The sequence below is a fragment of the Channa argus genome, chromosome 13, assembly GCF_033026475.1.
Source record: "Channa argus isolate prfri chromosome 13, Channa argus male v1.0, whole genome shotgun sequence".
Taxonomy (NCBI): domain Eukaryota; kingdom Metazoa; phylum Chordata; class Actinopteri; order Anabantiformes; family Channidae; genus Channa; species Channa argus.
The window spans coordinates 21,033,387-21,053,721 of NC_090209.1; the positions used below are offsets into that span (position 1 = coordinate 21,033,387).

The window sequence follows — 20,335 nt, forward strand, 5'->3', positions numbered from 1 at the left end:
ATTCTATTTGAGGCCTTGAAAGTATAGAGACACTAAAGAAGCTACAAGATCTTAAACATGAAGGTAAAAAATTAACATCACAAAGCAGCACTGTTGAGGAGTCTGGGGACATTGAGATGTGACGCACCGTGATATAAATACAACTATCACCCACCTTCCTCTGTGACACTTGTAGATGTTGGGTTGCACTTGTATGTGCAGCGGAGACTCTGGATGTAAAAGCTCAATGCTGTAGTTTGCATCAGTTTCTGATCAGTTTGCCTCAGAATATGAGAGCGTGTGCACTTTTAATTTTTTTTTACTGTATGGATGTGGGCCACTAATGATTTTCCAGCTGTACAGCCTGAAGTGTTCAGCTCCACCCACACGAACACACACTCCGTCACATAAACAACAGCTGGTGCTTTCATTACAGCGAACCAGCGCCGGCTAGCCTGTTGGGGTATAGAAGAGAGGCTTCTTGTCTTTGTATGCACAAAAAGCAAGTAAATGTATATGTGCATGTGTTATATTGTGAACGTTCTGAACCATTGTATGTAATGCTCTTACACACATTGCTTTCAAATCCAAAGATTGTGCACCTACACATCAGCATTAGTGGAGAACCCACTGTACCTTCCTTATTCAGAGCCAGACACAAATAGCTTTTAATCTAATTTGAATGACTATAGAATTAATAGTTGGATTTATTTGTTTCATTCCTAGAATAATCAAAATAACTTCTCAAAACATTGAAACCCTCCTCTTGTAATCTTTATTCTCACGATGTTCCACAACTCTGGTCAGAATATAACTACTTAAATCTAGGAATATACTCACTACATTCCCAGAGAAAAGGCTAATCTGAGTTCATTTCACAGTGACGGCATCATAAATATATAACATGTTCATTTTCTGTTGAAACAAAGACTATATTCAGTGAACAAGAGTTTCCTTGTAAATAGTGCCATTACATTTCCGTGCAACTGCAAATTAAAATACCTTTGCCACCAAGTGCTATACAATAAGATGCATGATACAAACTAAACGCCCCTGGCAAAATGAGACAATATTGACTTTTGAAAGTATGGTTAAAACATGTTGACTCCTTTAAATTTTATGATATAATAGGAACAAAATGTTGCAATAATCTGTGATGCTAACTAATCTGACTTCTGTCACATCTTAAGAGGGAGGGGGAGGGGGGAGTTTAACTAGGCAGATAATATAATTGCCTAACTAGGCTTTAATTCTTTTTTAGCAAAGTCATCACTACTGGTAATGATATTCATGGCATGTACATCTGTGTCAATAATCATTTCCATTGCTAGAAATGCGCACAGTAAAGAGCAGTACTCTACAAAGAAGGTGTATTAGGGCTACTTACAAATATAATATAAGCTACCAAAGAAGTAACATAAACCCAGGTTCAGCAGTAATGAGATTAGCGCAGACCCAGAATGCTTTGGTAACCTTTAAAACCAAGCTAAATACAAACAACGAAAAGGAGACATCGGCTACAGTTTTATTAAGTGTGAAAATAATAAACAGGGATTACGTTAACTGTAAGTCTGGCACTGCCAGGTGTTGAAACCCAAACCTGCTGCACACTGCCAGTAGTGCACCAAGGTGTAACGATGATAATTGACTGAATACGTCTGCACGTTCTGGCATCTATCATTCCTTTTCTTTTCCTGATGTTTTAGGTTCATGCTGTGGTATTGTTTCAGTGTCGGTATTGGAAGTCACCGATTTGGTATTGCGACAACGCGTGTTGCTCATTTTTTTTAGAATTGTGAAAATATCAGAGAGAGATTAGGCAAAAAAGAAGAGGCTGGTGAGGAGCTACAAAGGAGTAGTTTGTCAGCAAAACGTCCTCCTCGTTGTGGGATGCTGTTCGTCTGGATTAGTTACTAAAAGTCCAGCCTGTCCCTTTCACGGTTTTTGATTGGAATTTGGTATTACAGCCATAAAGATGCAGGGGCATTTATGAGAATCTGAAGATGATGCACTGCAGGCCGTGGCCCCGTGAGGAGAACACTTAACCACCCACCAGCGCCAGCGCTGCCTGCTCTTTGGCTGACACTGTGGTGCTGCAAACCCATCAAGGATGAAATGAACATACTGATGTGTCTGTCGTCTGAAGCGTTCGCTGCACTGAGAGCTCCACTGAGCATAAATCAGATCCTTTTGTGTAATACAGCACAAGTACAACATCTGCGGATCATCCGGAACAAGAAATTTAAATGTAATCATTGAGGTTTTGTGCCTCATTTCATCATATAAAGCCAAGCCAAGCATAAGGCTTTTCTAAGAAAATGACAGCAGATAGTGATTAACTCACACTTATCTTTGTAGCATCCTTTGGCATCTCCTCCTCGGGAGCCACCTACAAAAACACAACAAATATGAGTGCACTGAAGATGGAGTCTTAATCCTTTTGATAGATCACTATTACAGCTAGATTACAGTTTGATGTGGGTTATAAATCTGAGATTACGAATCCATTATAAAAAGGTGCACCCTGTGATCTACACGTGTTGACTGTTCGATACTACAACCCTATAAAGATCCAGACAGGGAACAATTACTGTAATTAGCACTGAGCTTTAAGGCATAATGTCGGTCTTGGGTTAGCTGTTTATTTGTTATTAAACTGGTACATTTAATTCAATGTAATGTGTCAAAGATCAAACATAGACCTTGATTAGCAACTCTACAGCTCTATGCAGTATTCTGTCAGTTTTGTTTTAAATGCATTTCTTGTTTTGGGCTTCAGTTTCATCTTTCACTCTTCAGACCTTTTTAATGCAGCCATCATTAAACAGGCCACACACATACTTACAAACTGGTGTTAATAGTCAAACATCTAGAAACCATCTACATAAATACAGAGCAGATTTCTCTCTTTAGGGTGTCGACAAGAAACGAGAAGATGTGATATTTCCCGGACGGTGTTACAGGTTTAGATTATCTGAAGCGCTTTATTTTGATAGGTGAGCAGGTGTAAATGTTGGTAATAGCCTCTACACAACAACTGTGTATTGAGGTAGTAAACAACTAAGCACGCTTACTCGCAGTACTCAGTGCTTGTATAGTACAATTTTACGCTGCTTTTACTTGCTCCAGTTGAGAGCAAATATTGTACGACAGCATCATAGTACATTTTGACTTAAATTACAAGGGACTTTTGATAAACCACCTAGTCATAATTTTCACATGAGACTTTGTCAAATATATCTGGAATATATGTGCATAATTACAGTTTAAAATAAATTTAAACAGTGTAAATTTTAATAAATAATTTTTTTTAAAAGAGTAGTCACACTTTTTTACATTAAGTACATTTTATAGCATGTATTAACTACTCCAACTTGAGTAAAGCCTTTGAAGTTTTTCTTCTACTTCTCACTTTAATAGGCAAGAACTTGCATTTTTACTGTAATATTAACTCTGTATGTCTCCAGTGGTGTTTTCCACACTACTTTAGTACTGTACATAATTAGAATTAATGTTCTTGTCCAAATAAATCTGGCACATGTCTAGTTTGACTGTTCAGGTTTCTGTGCCCGAGCAAAGTTTGCTTTAGTGGTGCTGCAATTATGTGTAATGATAGTATTACAGATAAAAATGATGCCAGAACTACAAAGAAGGTCATGTACAGTAGGATCACAATGTAGTAGCTTTATAGATTATAGCATAATACATCCAGACTTATTATTATGAACGCACTTCATTAGTTGTCCAGGGCTGTCCGTCTGTCCAGTCCAGATGGTTCCTGATGTACCACCACTGGATCTCCAATGAATACGAGGGTGTTCCAGCCCCTCTGAAGGAACAGGCCATCTCCACGTCCTGACCTCTCTGGGCAGTCATATCATGTGGCACCTCTGTAAACATAGCTGGACAGACACAAAATAAAACGCACTTAACCGGTTGCTGACGTTCAGAACAGAACACTTTTGTTCAACATGGTCAAATTTAAAGTTCCCTTGCAATTTTATTTTTGTAAGGTGAGAAATCCTGTGGTGTTTTCACTCCCCCCTAAAAATTGTTTTAGAACCTCTTTAATACACAAAAAAGGCCAGATTTGATTCAAAGTAACACTGGCTTGTTAAATGCTGACATGCCTGGTTAGGGTTTGAAACATTTGCTCATGATCTAAAAGTGTTGATGAAGCTCAGAATATAGCAAGAAACATTAGGGGATAAATATCAGGTAATGTATCATTAAACAGTTTTATGCAAAAGCCTTAATTTGCTTTAGTGGCGGCTGATTAATCAGAGACCAAGTGAATATTCACTGAAACAACATTACAGCAGCCCTACCACATTAATCACTGGATAAAACGAGAGTTCTTTCTCTGATGCACTTTCAACATGCCGAGCAACGTTGTAATTGTTTGTGATGGCAAGATTGATGGAAGTGATGAAGTGAAGTGTAAGTGTGTAAAAGAACATGTGAGGGAGAGAAGCTGTGTTGAATTTAGAGGTAAATGTAATGTGAATGTAAATAATATTAGAGGTTTTAGAGAGAGAAGACAAAGAATGCAGTGAATGCGATGTAGCACAGTCTGCATATTTTTCAGACATGTAATGTGCTGAGTGTTCACTGAATTAATTAAGTTTACAAGTGGTGCCAGTGGTGACAACACCATTAATGGCCACCGAAACAGGCATCTGAGGAGGAAAGGATGTTTGCTGCAAGCACTTTACTACTTTCTTTCTAAAGTTTATTGTATCTAATTTTGATGCAATTGTTATGCATTACTGTAATATGAGGCCTTAGTTTTTCCTGATAGATTGTGTGGCTTTGTTATTAGTTGGCCCAAATGCTATGTAGTTTTTAGTGAGGTTGGCTTTGTGACACTTTTCCCAGCAATGGTTGTTGAGTGTCTGAATTTCACAAGAAAACCTGTCCATGGTTGTGCTGAAAGAGTCAAGGGTTTTGTACCTGAAGCTCTTATGTCGCACTTAGGAGAAGAAGAGAGAGAAATTGAATCCAGTGAAGATGGAACATGCTCTTCAAATTATTTGTAATACAGATAGATTAAAACACACACACACACACACACACACAAAACCAGTGAAGAATGTTATCCTGTCTTTTAGTTTGTTGCTCATTGTTGCGCCAAGGTCACTAGTACTAAGCACTTCACATCCATCAGCGTTCACAAAGATCCATCAGTACTATTACACACGAACAGGAAGCCATTAGTGATAGACTGACAGTGTTACCGACTGTTAAAGTACAAGTAAACAAATACTCTACCTGGGCAGCTCATCACATTTCTTTCACACGGGGCTTAGATCAAAAACAAATCCTCTCATTAATTTCTTTGAGATGAATAGAATTTGTGTTATTGGTGACCATCAAGTCTAAACACATTTTGCCTCCAATTTGAAAATATATTACATTAACATTTCTCTCAAATTAAAGCGGTGACACAAAATCATAAAAAAGCCCACAAAACCAGAATAAAGTTTTTTAAAAGTAAGTAGAGATCAAACCTATATAAAACAAGCTGCACGATCACAAATGCCTTCAGATCAGGTATTGTTCTGTACTAGTTAACCCTTGATATTAATTTTTCTTGCTTGCTTGTTTCTGCAAACTTGCTTCCCCTAAAATGACCATTATAAACATAAAAATAATTTTGAATTAAATAAAAATTCAAAGAAAGCAAAAACTATAAATAAAAAAAAACAAAACAAAAACAAAAACATAAAAACGAATGTTATACTGGACTGGACATATTTTCTAGAAAATGATTTTAAACCATTTAAAAACAGAAAAACACAGATTGCTACAAAGAGAATTAGGTTGCAAATTTACACATTTGGATAGATCGGTAGAATAAGCAAAAACTGGCCCAGATAATCAAACATTTAAATGTCAGACAGCACAAAACTCAGTTTCCTTAGGACTCATTTGAGGAAAGTTTGGCTTTAGTGTGTGGATTTCATGTCTTCAAAGGATGTACAGTAGCATCTGAATTAGGACACATCTGGAGTGACGTTTACATGAAAGCTGGACTGATGCTGGATCGGGTTTCAGACTTGGACAGGCTTTGGACAAGCTGTGGATACTATTACTATTCAAACTGTATAACAGTACACAGAGTATACCAAGTTTTGGGGATCCCTAAATCTGGCAACTATTCAAGTATGTGGGACTAGAAAACAGTGTTTTTTGGAAGTTTTTTCCAAATTTAAGAAATAAAGGACAGACTTAAAGTCCTTAAAGATAGATTTATGATAAAGGGAGATGTAAATATTTAATTGATTTGATTTACAGTAAAAGGTAAAAGTTAGCCTATGTTGAATGCATTTTCTGTTCAGTGGACCTCAGTTCACCTTTTGTACTAGAAGGAAACGTTTTATGAATATGGCTGTTGTATTTTTCACTCTTAAGGTTAGACCATGTAACTTATACCAGTATAAATTACAGTGTGATTGCTCTCTAAATTGCCCTTCATTGCCCACAACTAATTTAATATGAAAAGTTTAGTTTTGACCTTAGAAACAAACATCTCATGGTCTCCCTCAGTGAGTGAGTGAGAGTGTTTACTAGATTTTTTTCCCCAAAAAGGGACACTGATAGCCTGCCCAAACTTCCTATAATTATTCCAAAGGTCACCATCCACAAAAGGTTTTTGCACGACAAACCAACGCAACCATGGTTCAGTTTGATCCAGACTGAGACCACCTTTTTTTGACCATGGTCTGAAGCACCTGCTATTTTGATTCAGACCAAACACGTCATATTTTAAGCAGTTATGTAATAAGAGTAAATTATAACACAACAAAAATACAGTGCCCGGAAAAAGTATTCATACCTCTTGAACTTTTCCACATTTTGTCACGGTTTTATTGGGATTTTATGTGACAGACCAACACAAAGTGGCACATAATTGTGAAGTGAAAGAAAAATGATGAATGGTTTTCAAAATGTTTACAAATAAATATCTGAAATGTGTGGCGTGAATTTGTATTCAGCTCCTTTACTCTGATACTACTAACTAAAATCCAGTGGAGTTAATTGTCTTGAGAAGTCACCTAATTAGTAAATAGAGTCCACCTGTGTGTAATTTAATCTCAGTATAAATACAGCTGTTCTGTGAAGCCCTCAGAGGTTTGTTGGAGAACAACAACAGATTAGTGAACAAACAGCATGATGAAGTCCAAGGACACACCAGAAAGGTCAGGGATAAAGCTGTGGAGAAGTTTAAAGCAGGCTTGGGTTATAAAAACATATCCCAAGCTTTGAACATCTCACAGACCACTGTACAACCTATCATCTGAAAATGGAAAGAGTGTGGCCCCAACTGCAAACCTACCAAGACTAGGAGAGCATTAATCAGAAGCAGCCAGGAGGCCCCTGGTAACTCTGGAGAAGCTGTTCAGGTGGGAGAGTCTGTCCACAGGACAACTATTAGTTGTGCACTCCACAAATCTGGCCTTTATGGAAGAGTGGCAAGAAGAAAGCCATAAGAAATCCCCGCAAGTCATGTGAGGGACACAAACGTGGAAGAAGGTGCTCTACTCACATGAGACCAAAATTTATATTTTGCAATTGGGCCAAAAAGTTTATGTGTGGCAGAAATCTAACACTGCACATCACCCTGAACACCCCATCCCCACTGTGAAACATGGTGGCAGCATCATGTGGTGGGTATGCTTTTCTTCAGCGGGGACAGGGAAGCTGGTCAGAGATGATGGGAAGATGGATGGAGCCAACTACAGGGAAACCTTAGAACCTTAGAGACTGGGGAGGAGGTTCACCTTAACAACCCTAAACATACAGTCAGAGCTAAAATGGAGTATTTTAGATCAAAATATATTCATGTGTTAGAATAACCCAGTCAAAGTCCAGACCTAAATCCAATTGAGAATCTGTGGCAAGACTTGAGAATTGCTGTTCACAGCTGCTTTCCATCCAATCCGACTGAGCTTGAGCTACTATCCAAAGAAAAATGTGCAAAAATGTCACTCTGAAGATGTGAGAAGCATTCCGCAAACAACTTGCAGCTGTAATTGCACAATTATGTACCACTTTGTGTAGGTCAATCCCATAAAATCTTAATAAAATGCATTTGTGTTTGTGGTTGTAAAGTTACAAAATGTGGAGAATTTTAAGTGGTATGAATACTTTTGCTAGACACTGTAGTAAGAAAACAGGCTAAATGTTCACTGTTGAAATTAATCACATTACCACTGAAATGAGTAATACACATGAAAACATTTACAAATACATTTCTCAATATTAAAATAAATATATAGAGAAAATCAAATGCCATTCTGGTTTCACAAGCCAACTCGTTATGACCTGCAGAACAATGGCAAGTTACACTTTTTATAGTAGGACTATCACATCATTTTTGAGTCATGTGGGAATTTCCCCTAAAACAAGGAGGCCAGGTTTCTATCCCTCTTGGGAAATGTTGTGTCCCAATCATTTTATTCCAAACTCAAATCAACAACACGTGGTTTCCTGATTCCTATATGTAAAATCTACAAGTTGATGTTACCGAAATGTCTCACTCACTCTGAGCATTTCCCGGACTTCAGAGGTTTGTCAGCATTTTTAATATGCAGCTACTCAAAACAACGGTGAGTCTTCCTGCAAAAAATGTCTTGAGTTTCGGTAACTTTCGTGGCTCAGCTCATATATTTGTCTGACTTATGTAGTCAATAAGAATGAGTCAAGCCTGCGCCCACTAAGTGCCAGTTTTCATCTGCTTCATAGATTAACCTCGGCTGTTCAACCAGCGAGTCTCCGCTATGGATCCGTCTTGTATTACGAGAGCAGTACAAGCCTCAAGTCATACATCCCTCTTGTACATTGATCAAATCTGCTTGTATTTTTCATTTGTGAAACCTGAAACGCACCAGGTATTGATTTGACATTACACAGCCGGCGCCAGCAACAATGCCCACAGCCCCTTACTTGTAGATAATATTCAAAGCTGGGACATAAAAACTGCCGTGTAAGAGATAAAGCCTCTGAAGTTGCTCTCAGCAATGATAATCTGTCTTTTCCCCACTTTGCTGGGGAGCCCACAATGCAAAATCCATGCACTTTTCTGGCCTAATGCTTCACACATTTGGAGACCACAGGACAACGTGATAGTTATCAGCAGTCCATTATAATGTAGGAAAGATCATTTTCACAAAGCAATTTACAAAATCCACCCAGTGGATACTAATCTGATCATATGATACCTGTTTCTCAGCCTTATCTCTTTCAGTAAAACATCTTTTTCTCCATTTCAGTAATTTACAACTTGAGTGATTAACTATTTAAGGCTTAAAAACTCCTTTTACTGTAAAATGGAGGCGAATGAAAATCTCACAAATTACCACTTCAAATTTAATTATCTTCTGCCACTCTGCAAATATCTGTGTTGATTCTTGTGTGATAATAAAAAAAAATATGTGGCTACTTATAGCAGCATCTCTTAGCAATAGTCATCTGTAAACTGCACCCTGTCATTGTTGAGGCCATAAAAGACAGTATGAGTTGGGTCTGCTCACCCTGGAGCATTATCATTATCTCCAAAATAAACAGTGGAAGGCTCTCAGGCGATTGCTGCAAATCAGTGCTTGGAAGCCACAGTACGGCAGCCGAGTCAGACTTCGTGTCAACCCATTTACCACGGGAAGAAGGGGGCGGGGGGATCGACGAAAACATTAATGTGCGAGAAACAGCATTCACAGGATGGAGAAAAAGAGCCTCTGTATGTGTTTGTGCAATGAGCGAGAAAATAAATCATCACCAGAGATTGAATTAATGAGCGGGTCTGTGTTTATGAGAGCGGGGCTCTGTGCGTTTGTGAGAGACCAATATATCTCAAGAATAAAGAGAGGAATTAATATGAGACTGTGCATGTGGAGGGGCAGAAGAACGAAAGAGGAAGACGGAGGACAATGTGTGAGGCAGCAGATAGCTGTGGGTGGAGAAGCTGCAGGAACGTTGGTTATCATTCGTTTCTTTGAGAAATGGAATGTGGTAATTACAGCCATGATAAAAGGGGAAGATGTTTCACTCCAGCTCATATAACCCCTCCCCTCACTCTACTCAACGTCTTCAGACAAACTATAGCAAGTGATTTACTTTGGATCTCGCCTCACTTTGGACCTCTTAAACGTCAATATTTGAAAATGTAAAACTGATTTATATTATGTTGAAAAACAGAATAATTTCATATTTAATTTAGTTATGAGGGTCTTTTAAAAGAAACATTATACAGTATTTGCTACCTAGTGCACATTGGTTTAGATTAATGAGTGGGAGGAAAATAGTTGTGGCAATAAACTGACAAATCAATGTACAACACTGGACAGTTTGTCTTGTCAAAGTACTAATAACTGTAAAGCTTAACTAATCAATATTTTCATATTAAACCTAAATCAAATAATTTTGTCTAAGGAAGAGGTCAACGTAGATTCATTCTCACTGACTACATACAGAAAGTAGTTGTTTCTACTAAAACTAAACTGTGACCAACTGTACACATGCTAAGTACAGTGGCATCCAACACACACACACACACACACACACACACACAGGATTAATGTTTGTGACAAGCAGCCTTGTCATTTGGAAGGAATTACTGACCATTCAGCAGCTAATTAGAAAACCTGACCTGAGCTGAGTAGTTCATAGTACACACAGTACACCCTCCAACTCCAAAACATAACTTGGTTACTACTGAATGTACATTGTAAAAATATATCCTACTACTATACGGCTGCTTCCCACAAATAAAGAAGGCACATATGCACAGATTAGAGGTTGGTAAAAACTATCAAACTGATATAATCTGAGGATGGCATCCTAAAAGAACCATCTTTTACTGTGCATAGGAGGTTTGTTGGCCTTACGAATTGGATGCCATGGCCTAATTTAGCCTTCTTTTAATTACCTCCCACAGAGTTAGCGACGGGATCATACAGGAGGAGACACAGAAAATTAACATATGCTTACAGTGTATTTACTGACTGTACATGTTGCAAAATAAATGCAGCTTCCAAAAGATGAAAGACCTCTGAGGACTGTACTGACTGAATTCAAGCTTAGATTTTAAAAAAATAATAATTTAAACATGCAAAGCATGCACAGAAAACTTTTTGGCTGCTCACTTTTTCCTGTCTGCTCCAGCATGCATCGACAAAACTGAAAAATATCACTTTGCCGGTGCTCATATGTTATTTCACAGTTGCCTAACAAGGGTATTGAGAGACCAACCATGCATTTGCGTCTGTGCATTTTGCCTGCAGGCTTGTGTCACCCACACTCGCTCAACATTCTTCCTTCAGCGCCACAGTGCACTGGTGCAACAGTCAGGTTTTTTTATACATAAGGGATCTGGTAACACGGAGCCTCTCTGTGCCTTTTCTACTCTCAATCTGAATCCATCATGATCGGCCAGCCGGTGGAATCAGCCTCTGAATGTCAATGCTGTTCAGTGTGTGAGATGGTTGGTGCTGCATAATGCTGCATACAGTACTCTCAAGAGGTTTTCAGCTCCTTGAAATGGCTTCATAACAGCTGAGGAAGTGTCTACAGCACAGTGGGATTCAGTAGCTATTTTAATGGTAATTAAGCAGAGCAGCAGCCCCTGTTACCCTCTTAGAAAAGAACAGTAGACTTTGCTACGTTGTTCATTTCTGCTTAATAGAATTAGATTTTCATTACAATGCTAATGTAGTTATATATACTGTATATATGTTTTTAACATAAACATTAATATATTTGTAGTTCTTTGCTCTACCCACATATTATCAGGTAAGAATTTATTGTGTGTGTCTCAATTGTAAGTTTTTAGAAGGAAAATTCAACAGTGCCATCAGCTTTGGAATCGTAATGCTACTGTATGTGATGCACAAGAGCCCATTTTAATGAGCAAGTCAATAGAAGAATAATCCACAGGGGGGGTCAGCTGCATGATAGGGGGAAAAAAAATCAAATAAATAACAGTATATAGAAGAAAATTCACTTTTCTCTTTTCCACAGGGAGGTCAGAGGTCAGGCTCAGCAACAACAGCAGCCATAAAGCTGAAAGGTTGTTTTTCAAGGGCTTTTTCAGGACAGAGGGTGTAATCAAATCTGCAGACACATTCTTACAAGATGGATCCTCTAACCACTGCTGTTAGTGACACTATGTCATTGATTCTTTTAGATATACAATTTAAATTCAGAAATCCCTGAAGAAAATGAGCGTGTATACTTATTGGACCATGTGTACAGTCTTATCTAAGATTAGCAGATGGGGACTTTGCACGCTCTGGGGTTTTCAGTAATACAGGCTTTGCATCTGGCATGCGTTGTCATAATTCTTCAGACTTTTCACTCCGATACGAATCAATCGTTTGTGCAGTTAATGCACCAACCATTTTCACAGTTCCTACACTGCATAACATCTTCAAACACAGATATACTAACTTGAATACTAATTAGGAGTAGGTCAGCTTTAAATGGTAACACCTGAACTAAAAAGCTGAAAAGCTGTGTTTTACACCCTCTCAGGTTGACACAACCTGGAGAGCATTCATACATCACTGCAGCAGGGTGAGAAATTATACCAGTGGAGTCTAACAACAACACGTTATTCAGGAGGTGTTAAGTATTGGTGTCATAATCAGGGTCCAAACAAAGCTTTCTGGATATTAAACAAACTTAAAGGGGGTCATTGGTAATTAGAGCCTAAACACCATGATCAAACACTTTCACAAACACCACTAATTTCAAAAAAACAAAAGGCTCAATTATACTAATAAATAAAACATACTTGTAAGTAAAGTGAAGTACAACCTCACCAATACAGCTTACAGACACATAATACAAACTATAGACATGTACAGACTATTTCTAACAAAAATTTGATGAGTTATGAAATGGGGTAAATGGTTTCACCAACCACAATTTGTGTGCATGCTCAATCATATTTTAGGCCACTTAACAGAAATTATTCAAATGTTCATAAACACGTTAGGACAAGTTCTGAAAATGTTTTACTTTGCAAACAAAACAAATACATTCGCTTCGGAAAGTATTGGAGAATTTGAGTTTGTTGTCGTGTAAGTTTTATTTCAAAACTGAAAGAAATGCTAATTTGTGCCCATCAATCTACATGCAAAAATATAACAACATAGTTTAGTGTGTTTAGTGTTTTTGCAAACTTCCTAAAAATAAAAAATGTGAAATTCATCTTTAATGTGGCTGTGACTGGAGCTCCCCTTTGGCAAACTGAATTGATTGGACATAGTTTATAAAGAACACAACCCCACTTCACTCTGCATGTGAGGACAAAAACCAAGCCATCCAGCCCAACTCTTTGTAGTCCTCCACAAAAAGTTTGTGATGAGGAATAGATTAGAATTTAGCATAAAACCCATTTCTAAAGCTTTGAGTGATTCCAGGAGCACAGTGGCCTCAATAATTGTGATATGGATGAGGTCTGAAACACCAGGGGCCAGATGCATATAACTTCGTGTAGCTTCACAACAAAAACTGTGTTTACACACAGGAACCGATATATGCATACGCACTGTTTTCGTCACATTTAATCATTGCTGAATGGAGTGCACGTGCACAAGGCTCATTTCAACTCCCACAACTTGCTATTAATGAAAGCAAAAAGGAACATGATTTACTGTTTGCCTCGCTACTGCAGGGTTTTATCACACATAACTGTTACACTTAGATGTGGCCATCTGTAGCGCTGGTACCAGTCTCAAATATAATTGTAAACCACTATACGCTTTGAAATCTCCAAGTACTTTATTAAACATCTAAAAGATGATATATTGACCTATAACGCTCATGTTTAAACAAACTCATGAAATTGTTACTACTTTATTTTAACCGTAACTGTAAAGCACTGAGAAGGTAACAATGGCTGTAAATCTAAAAAGCTAAAAAGATAAAGTCCATCACTCAAACTGTGATTTAAAGTAAAGCCTTTGAAAGCACATTTGATCAAAATATTTAAATTTATCAAGACAATCTGGAATGTTGACAACAACACCTGGACAGTGTTTTACCATCAGATTACATTTTGATTATATCATTCATACTGCCTTTAAAAAAAAAAAAAAAAAAAAAAAAACTGGGCACATGGTCTGAAGTATGCATGTTTGTGCAGTTTCCAGCCAAACTGAATAACTGGACAGGGAGAATGTTGGTCAGAGATCCTAAGCAAGGACCGGAAAACATGAGACAAGGACATTTCAGTAACTCGTCATCAATCTGACCTTTATGGCAGAGTAGTTAGATGGACACTCTTTGGAGTCTGTCAAACAACATTTAAAGGACTCTGAGGACAAAGCTTCTGTGGTTGGATGAGATTCAAAGAGGGGGGAAACTCTTTAGGCAGAATTCGAAGCATTATGTCTGGTGAAGTGTTAGAAGAAAAGAAACCAGTCAGCACTGAGCAAAGAAAGAATACAGCAAAACCCCGAGACCTGAGACTGGGGTAAAGGTTAATGTTTCAGCATGACCATGACCTGAACTATACAGCCAGGACATCACTGAATTGGCTTCAGTCCTTGACTGACCTTCAGTGGCTCAAGCATAGGCCAAATTTTAAGCCCATTAAACATCTGCAGAGATTATGGGTAAATGTGTCTGTTGATAGAAAAATGGTAACTGATTTTCATTTAAATTTACAATGCAGTGAAATGTCTACTGGTGTGTGGATCTTTGAATGCAAGGTGACCGTAATAAATCAGCAGCCGTTAAACCAAAACAATGAGTTAAATGAGGCTGAAAGGTTCTATAGAGCTGCTCAAAATGAATGATAATTCATTTCACTAGTTTATTGCTACAAGAGATATTTTGTGGACAGAGCAATTTGATTTAAAGTGATAGAAAATATGTAAGAATGCGATACGTTTCTGTATGTATCACACAATGTCACATGTACAGTATGTCCTGCGTGTGATGTTCATGCAGGTGTATTTTGCAGTTTTCTGCATGTGCAGGTATATGAGCATCAGTGTACATGCTCACAAGTACGTTTATATGCACATGTGGTTGTGTGTGTGTGCGCACGTTCGTGTGTGGACCTTTACCATCCTTGGTTTTGCCAGCTCTTTCACTTGAGCTCAGTTTCCTGCTGTTTTGGCCCAAATCCCAGCTGCTGGCCTGCCTCCCCGCGGCGCAGGTCAAACACTGTTTTCCCTCTTAATCAAATGAAAAAGGTTAAAAGGAGAACATGGCTTTCTGAGCCAGAGGGTTCAGCCAAAACACCAAGGACAAGTCATTTTTTTCTGCAATTCAACACAACAAAAGGTGGCACCTCTGTGCAAGAAATTATTACCGCATCATCACTCAGCGATTACTTCCCCACAAAAACATAAAGGGTGCAGAGAGTTCAGAATAACAATGACGCCTTTGTAGTACAAAGCAGTTTGAGATGAATGTGCTCAAAGCATCTCTTGTTTCACCGCACATGTCTGAGTGAAACATCAGGGGGAAGAAGAGCCTCACTTGATTCGAGCGACTGAGAGCAATATGAGAATAACAGCGTACTGAATAACCCAGTATAGTCGTTAGAAACAGAAAACGATGAGCTATAATGGTATTTGTAATCGCACAACAGTTCAACTAACTGAAATCATTTGGATGTTACCCGAACCTTTTTCTTTACATCAACATCATTACCATTTTTACCAGTGTTTTCTTTGCTTCAGCTACAAAAACTCCCTTCTTTCCTCTCTCCATCATGACCAAGAATAATACAAGAGACCTACAGTAAATCTAGCTTCTCATCCAGCAGGGGCCTTATTTAGTTCTGTAGGACCATATCGGTTGTCGGGCTCAGAGCCCCCTGTCGAAACAATAAGAAATTCAGGACTGGAGCCGGGGCTATTTCTGTCCTCTGTGCTGTGCATAAAAAAAAAAAACATGCAGCCTGTGGAGTGCTACAAGATTTCCCCTTTCTTCACTGGGAGCACTGTTAGAATTGTGGCTAAAGCAGACAACTGATAGATAATCATCATTTAGATATTAATGGTTTAATAATCTTTGGGCTACAAACTGTGGTGGATTTACTGCCACAGCGCAGACTTGTGGATCCAAACACTGCCTCACATTCATAAGTTTATATGAAGACTGCAGACATGCATAGTATAAATTAATGAAAAAAAAAAAGCCATTTGGATTGGATGAAATATTTAGGTGGTAAAACACAGTGTTATTTGCAGATATGCAGTGTAATATACTGTATAAAGAGAGTACTAAATGTTAGCAGCAGGTACATCTTATAACTGTTTTTGATATTAGTTCCCTCTTTATAATCAGCTGGATTTGAATGCTTTATGAAAGAGACAAACAATATCGAAATTGTTTTACAGCTGCTTTTGTAAGAAATCATCCAGAGTGTATCTATAATGTGAAAGTAATTGCAATGTCACATACTTTGTAGTATAGTAGTATGACACAGTGTATTGTATTGGTAAGAAAACAACTGGTAGGAAAACCAAATCTGTAAAAATGCTTGTGTAGTTTAAAATAAATCAAAATCCAGGTGTCACTGCAGGATTGGCCTCAACACTGAAACAGCAATCAGCAAAAAGCAGACAATTGTTCTGTCTATTTAACCCATCTTATTAGCAACTTGACAGGTTTGGATGCCTCATTACGTAACCGATCAGCCGTGCTGGCACGGTTTCTCATTTTCTTCCACTTTAGGATAGTTCCTGTCATCTGTAATATGTGTGTGTCCCATGGGAAACAGAAATGTAAAAGTAAATGTGTACTCAGTTTGTGTGTGTAAACAGGTAAATGGCCGCTAATATATCGCTTATATCCAAAAGAAAGCGCTACACACACACACACACACACACACACACACACACACACGGGAATCAAACCACTGATCCTGTGGATCACTGCCTTACCAACTGAGCTACAGCCACCCCAGGTGAATGAGAAGCAACTGTAAAGTACTTTGGGGACCCGATTTACCATTTTACTGGCTGTTTGCTAAGATTTCAGAGCAACAAAAATCCAAAGATTACTTTAATTATTAGTTCAAAAAGTAAAATCTTCATATTTCAATGCATTTAAATAATTTATTCGTGATAAATGATCAGTTCATCATTCATCAAATTTCATTAAACGGTTGGAGCAATTAAATGGAGTTGTCCAACCCCCGGTTTTAAAAAACAAAAAACAAACCCATACTACCTGCACTGATACAAGCTAATTTTAACTCCACCAAGCTGAAACTCCCAACTACTTAACACATACTACGAATTTATGACACATTTGACCTCTGAATCTGCAACACCACATCCATCTTCCTGCTTCTCTCTCTTCACTTTTCCACCCAGAATTTGCAGGCGGCTCCTCAGAAATAATTAGCGACTAACAAGTCTCTCACACCACCTCATAACAGGCTTTACGCGCCATTAATGAGCCTCTACACAGTTTGGTAGTAAACAGCTACCATCAGTTTCACAGAGAACCAGCCGGAAGCTTTAAACCCAAGTAAACCCAAAGACAAACCAGCCTGAGCAAGCAGAATACACAATATTGTTTTGTCTCTTTGGAGCACGTCTAGGTTTTTTTGAAGATTTGCTAATGAGAGAACACAAATGGATTCACTGTAGAAAGGCGCAGCTGGAATTTGCTGGGCTTATTGCCTATTCATAAGTCTACAATTCTGCAACACTTTCATCAGCAGTCCAAACAACAGAATGAAATAATGTGTTTCCACAGCATAATAAATGTAAAATAGTTTGAGGGCAGGGGAATTGAGAAGGGCAAAACATATGAAAAACACACTTTTCTCAAAAGAAGCCAGCTTTTCCTTTTCGTCGCCAACTCACGTATCCTTTACTAACACTTGTTGAAAGACAGATAATCCAACCCTTCCTGCTGTTTGTCATGTATTTATTGTGATTTTTCCACGTGGTTGAAAATAATCTGAGCAGTTTATGTGACACATTTGAAAAGATCAGGGAAGCTTTCTGTGTAAATGTGGGAAATCAATTCTGTCTAATCTTACTCTGTTTGTGCTTGCCTCTATGCAAGCTATGAAATATTCCTGCAACAGTGACTTTTGACTTTTACCTGCAGTCTGTTTTTAAATATAATCAATCTATCATAGTAAAACTCTTGCTGCTCGTGTGTCACCCTGTGAATCACAAAAAAAAAAAAAAATAAAAATAAAAATACACACATCCCCAAATACATAACACGTCACTATTCAAACCAAGTAACGACAGCCTTGTGGCTTTTAGATGTTATTGAAAAGGACACATCATGGTGAGGTGTGTAATGATTTTTATAAGCCTCGATGAAAATGCCCGCAGGCTGTGTGTGGTCAGTACAGCAGGAGCTGAGCTAACTAGCCATAAAACAGTGATGGATGATATGAAGGTATAAACAGCCATGTGTAAATGCCACCATGTTTATGAGCCGTTCCTTGGTGTTTCATGAGGGTTTGTAAAAAGGCACACTACTTGTATATCGACTCGCTTGAGAAATATACCAAGGTCAGCAGGACTTGGACTTTTTTTCAAACTTCCAAAAGCCAACTCGGAACCAAGTGCACCTTTAAATAAAAACTGTACAAACATTAGTCCACTTATTAGGTTTATGGCTCTTTTTCCTGTAGCTAAAAGACCTGGATCAGTGTGAGTTTTGAGAAAAATTGAGTTGTTTTGCTACACACATTGTTCCTCTAATGTAAAATGAACATCCATGGTCACATTGTTTGGCCACCACAAAAAAAAAGGAGCATGGATTTTAAGAAAACAAACAGGATGCAAGCCTGCATATTTTGACAGAAAAAGATGTGTTATGGAACATATTATTGATATCTTCAGTGTCAATGTATTTGCAATTTGGCATTAATGTGAAATATTAACATATCCTCATTATGTAAACTCGTTGTAATGACGTTCCCCTGAAATCTGTATTTGCATTTGCAGTTTAAATTGTATACTTTTAGGAGACAGGGTTGTGATAGTAGGGCTCCAATGGCTACAAATTAAATACAGCGTTCCAGAAGTCCTTTTTTTTTTTTTTTTTTTTTTTTTTTTTTTAAAAGATAGAGCAATAGCATGCTGATAATTTCTCAGAATTCAGATATTTATTCATCATAGATGATTAAGAAAAGCAGCAAGTGCCCACAACTGAGAAGGTGGAATTTTTTATTTTGGAAATTTTGCTTAGACAATTAACACAATGAATTAAATATCAAAACACTTGCATTCTGTCAACTAGTCAGTTAATTAAATTGTTGTGTTAATTCTGCAGCAAACTTAAAACAAGCAATTCACAACACTGCTTTTTGTCAAGTGAGCAAGTGAAACTAATGCCGTGCTCTTCTAATATGTGCTCTTTATTATTTGTCCACATACATCTGTTTCTCCCCAGTGGCTCAATTTGCTAGTTTCCAACATTACAGCGTACAACCACACAGCAATTAAACCACCTCTAACAATCAGTCAATGAATTTGAAGGTGGGTAGCTCACTCTGCAAAATAGAGCGATCAATAAAGCCATCTCCAAAGTGAATCTATACCAGCTCCCAATAGACGAACAAAACAGCAACCCGAAGTGTAGAGATACAGCCACATCTTCAACAAAATAGCCAGAATCCAGCCACACTATATTATATTTTTATATATATAAATTTTGTTTTCCCAGGAATTTTTTATTTTTTTTTTTTATTTAAAATGGAACAATCTTGTCTTTTCTTTGCTATTGGTATTATTGCGGTATTTTTATTTTCTGCAGCCAAGGGAGGAGGACTAGTTTCAGAGTAGAAAGCAGAAGAGGAGGTAGAATGAAAGAAGCAGGTCTGCAGAAATCACAACAGGGAGCATCTTTATTCCTCTGCCTTTTTAAAAGCTGCCTCCACCAGCCTATTCTCCTGGGCAAGGCAGCGGTGGCAGAGAGGAGACGTAGCAGAGAGGTAGAGACGGGAGATATCAGCACTCAGTATCTAATCTCCCTAGCCTCTCTAATGCACCCTGGAGTATCCTCTCCAGCACAGACACAGGCACATAGATAGAAGTCGACAGCTGCACAGGCTAAAACCCAGGACCTGAGCTTTTCAGCTAAAGGTAAGCTTTCCCTGCTGGGCCTGACTCATGACAGAAGGGAAGGAGGGGGGGTGGGGGGTATGTCTTAAAGTAAGGCTGAATCAGATGGGCTTGTTTAAAATCTTATGTATCACTCCTAACCCAGGGGCATTAAGTGTACTTCACACAGAAACAGTCTAATTTAACAAGAAATGCACACAGACTTCTATATTCTCTGCATTTCCCCTTCAAAACAAGTGCACACGTCTGTCAGACACTGAGACTAGGCCAATTTCTTCCACAGCAGTTTG

General features: G+C 38.2%; 1 protein-coding gene across 1 annotated transcript in view; it reads right to left on the reverse strand.

Annotated features, from left to right (window-relative positions):
- The window catches only part of LOC137139893 (V-set and transmembrane domain-containing protein 2-like protein), a 44,703-nt gene that overhangs the window by 3,931 nt on the left and 20,437 nt on the right, over window positions 1-20,335 (reverse strand). The window contains exons 2-3 of the mRNA XM_067527760.1: window positions 3,712-3,881; window positions 2,324-2,368 (exon numbers count right to left, since the gene is read on the reverse strand). Coding sequence (XP_067383861.1) covers window positions 2,324-2,368; window positions 3,712-3,881 — 215 coding nt within the window. The remainder of the gene's footprint in view (window positions 1-2,323; window positions 2,369-3,711; window positions 3,882-20,335) is intronic.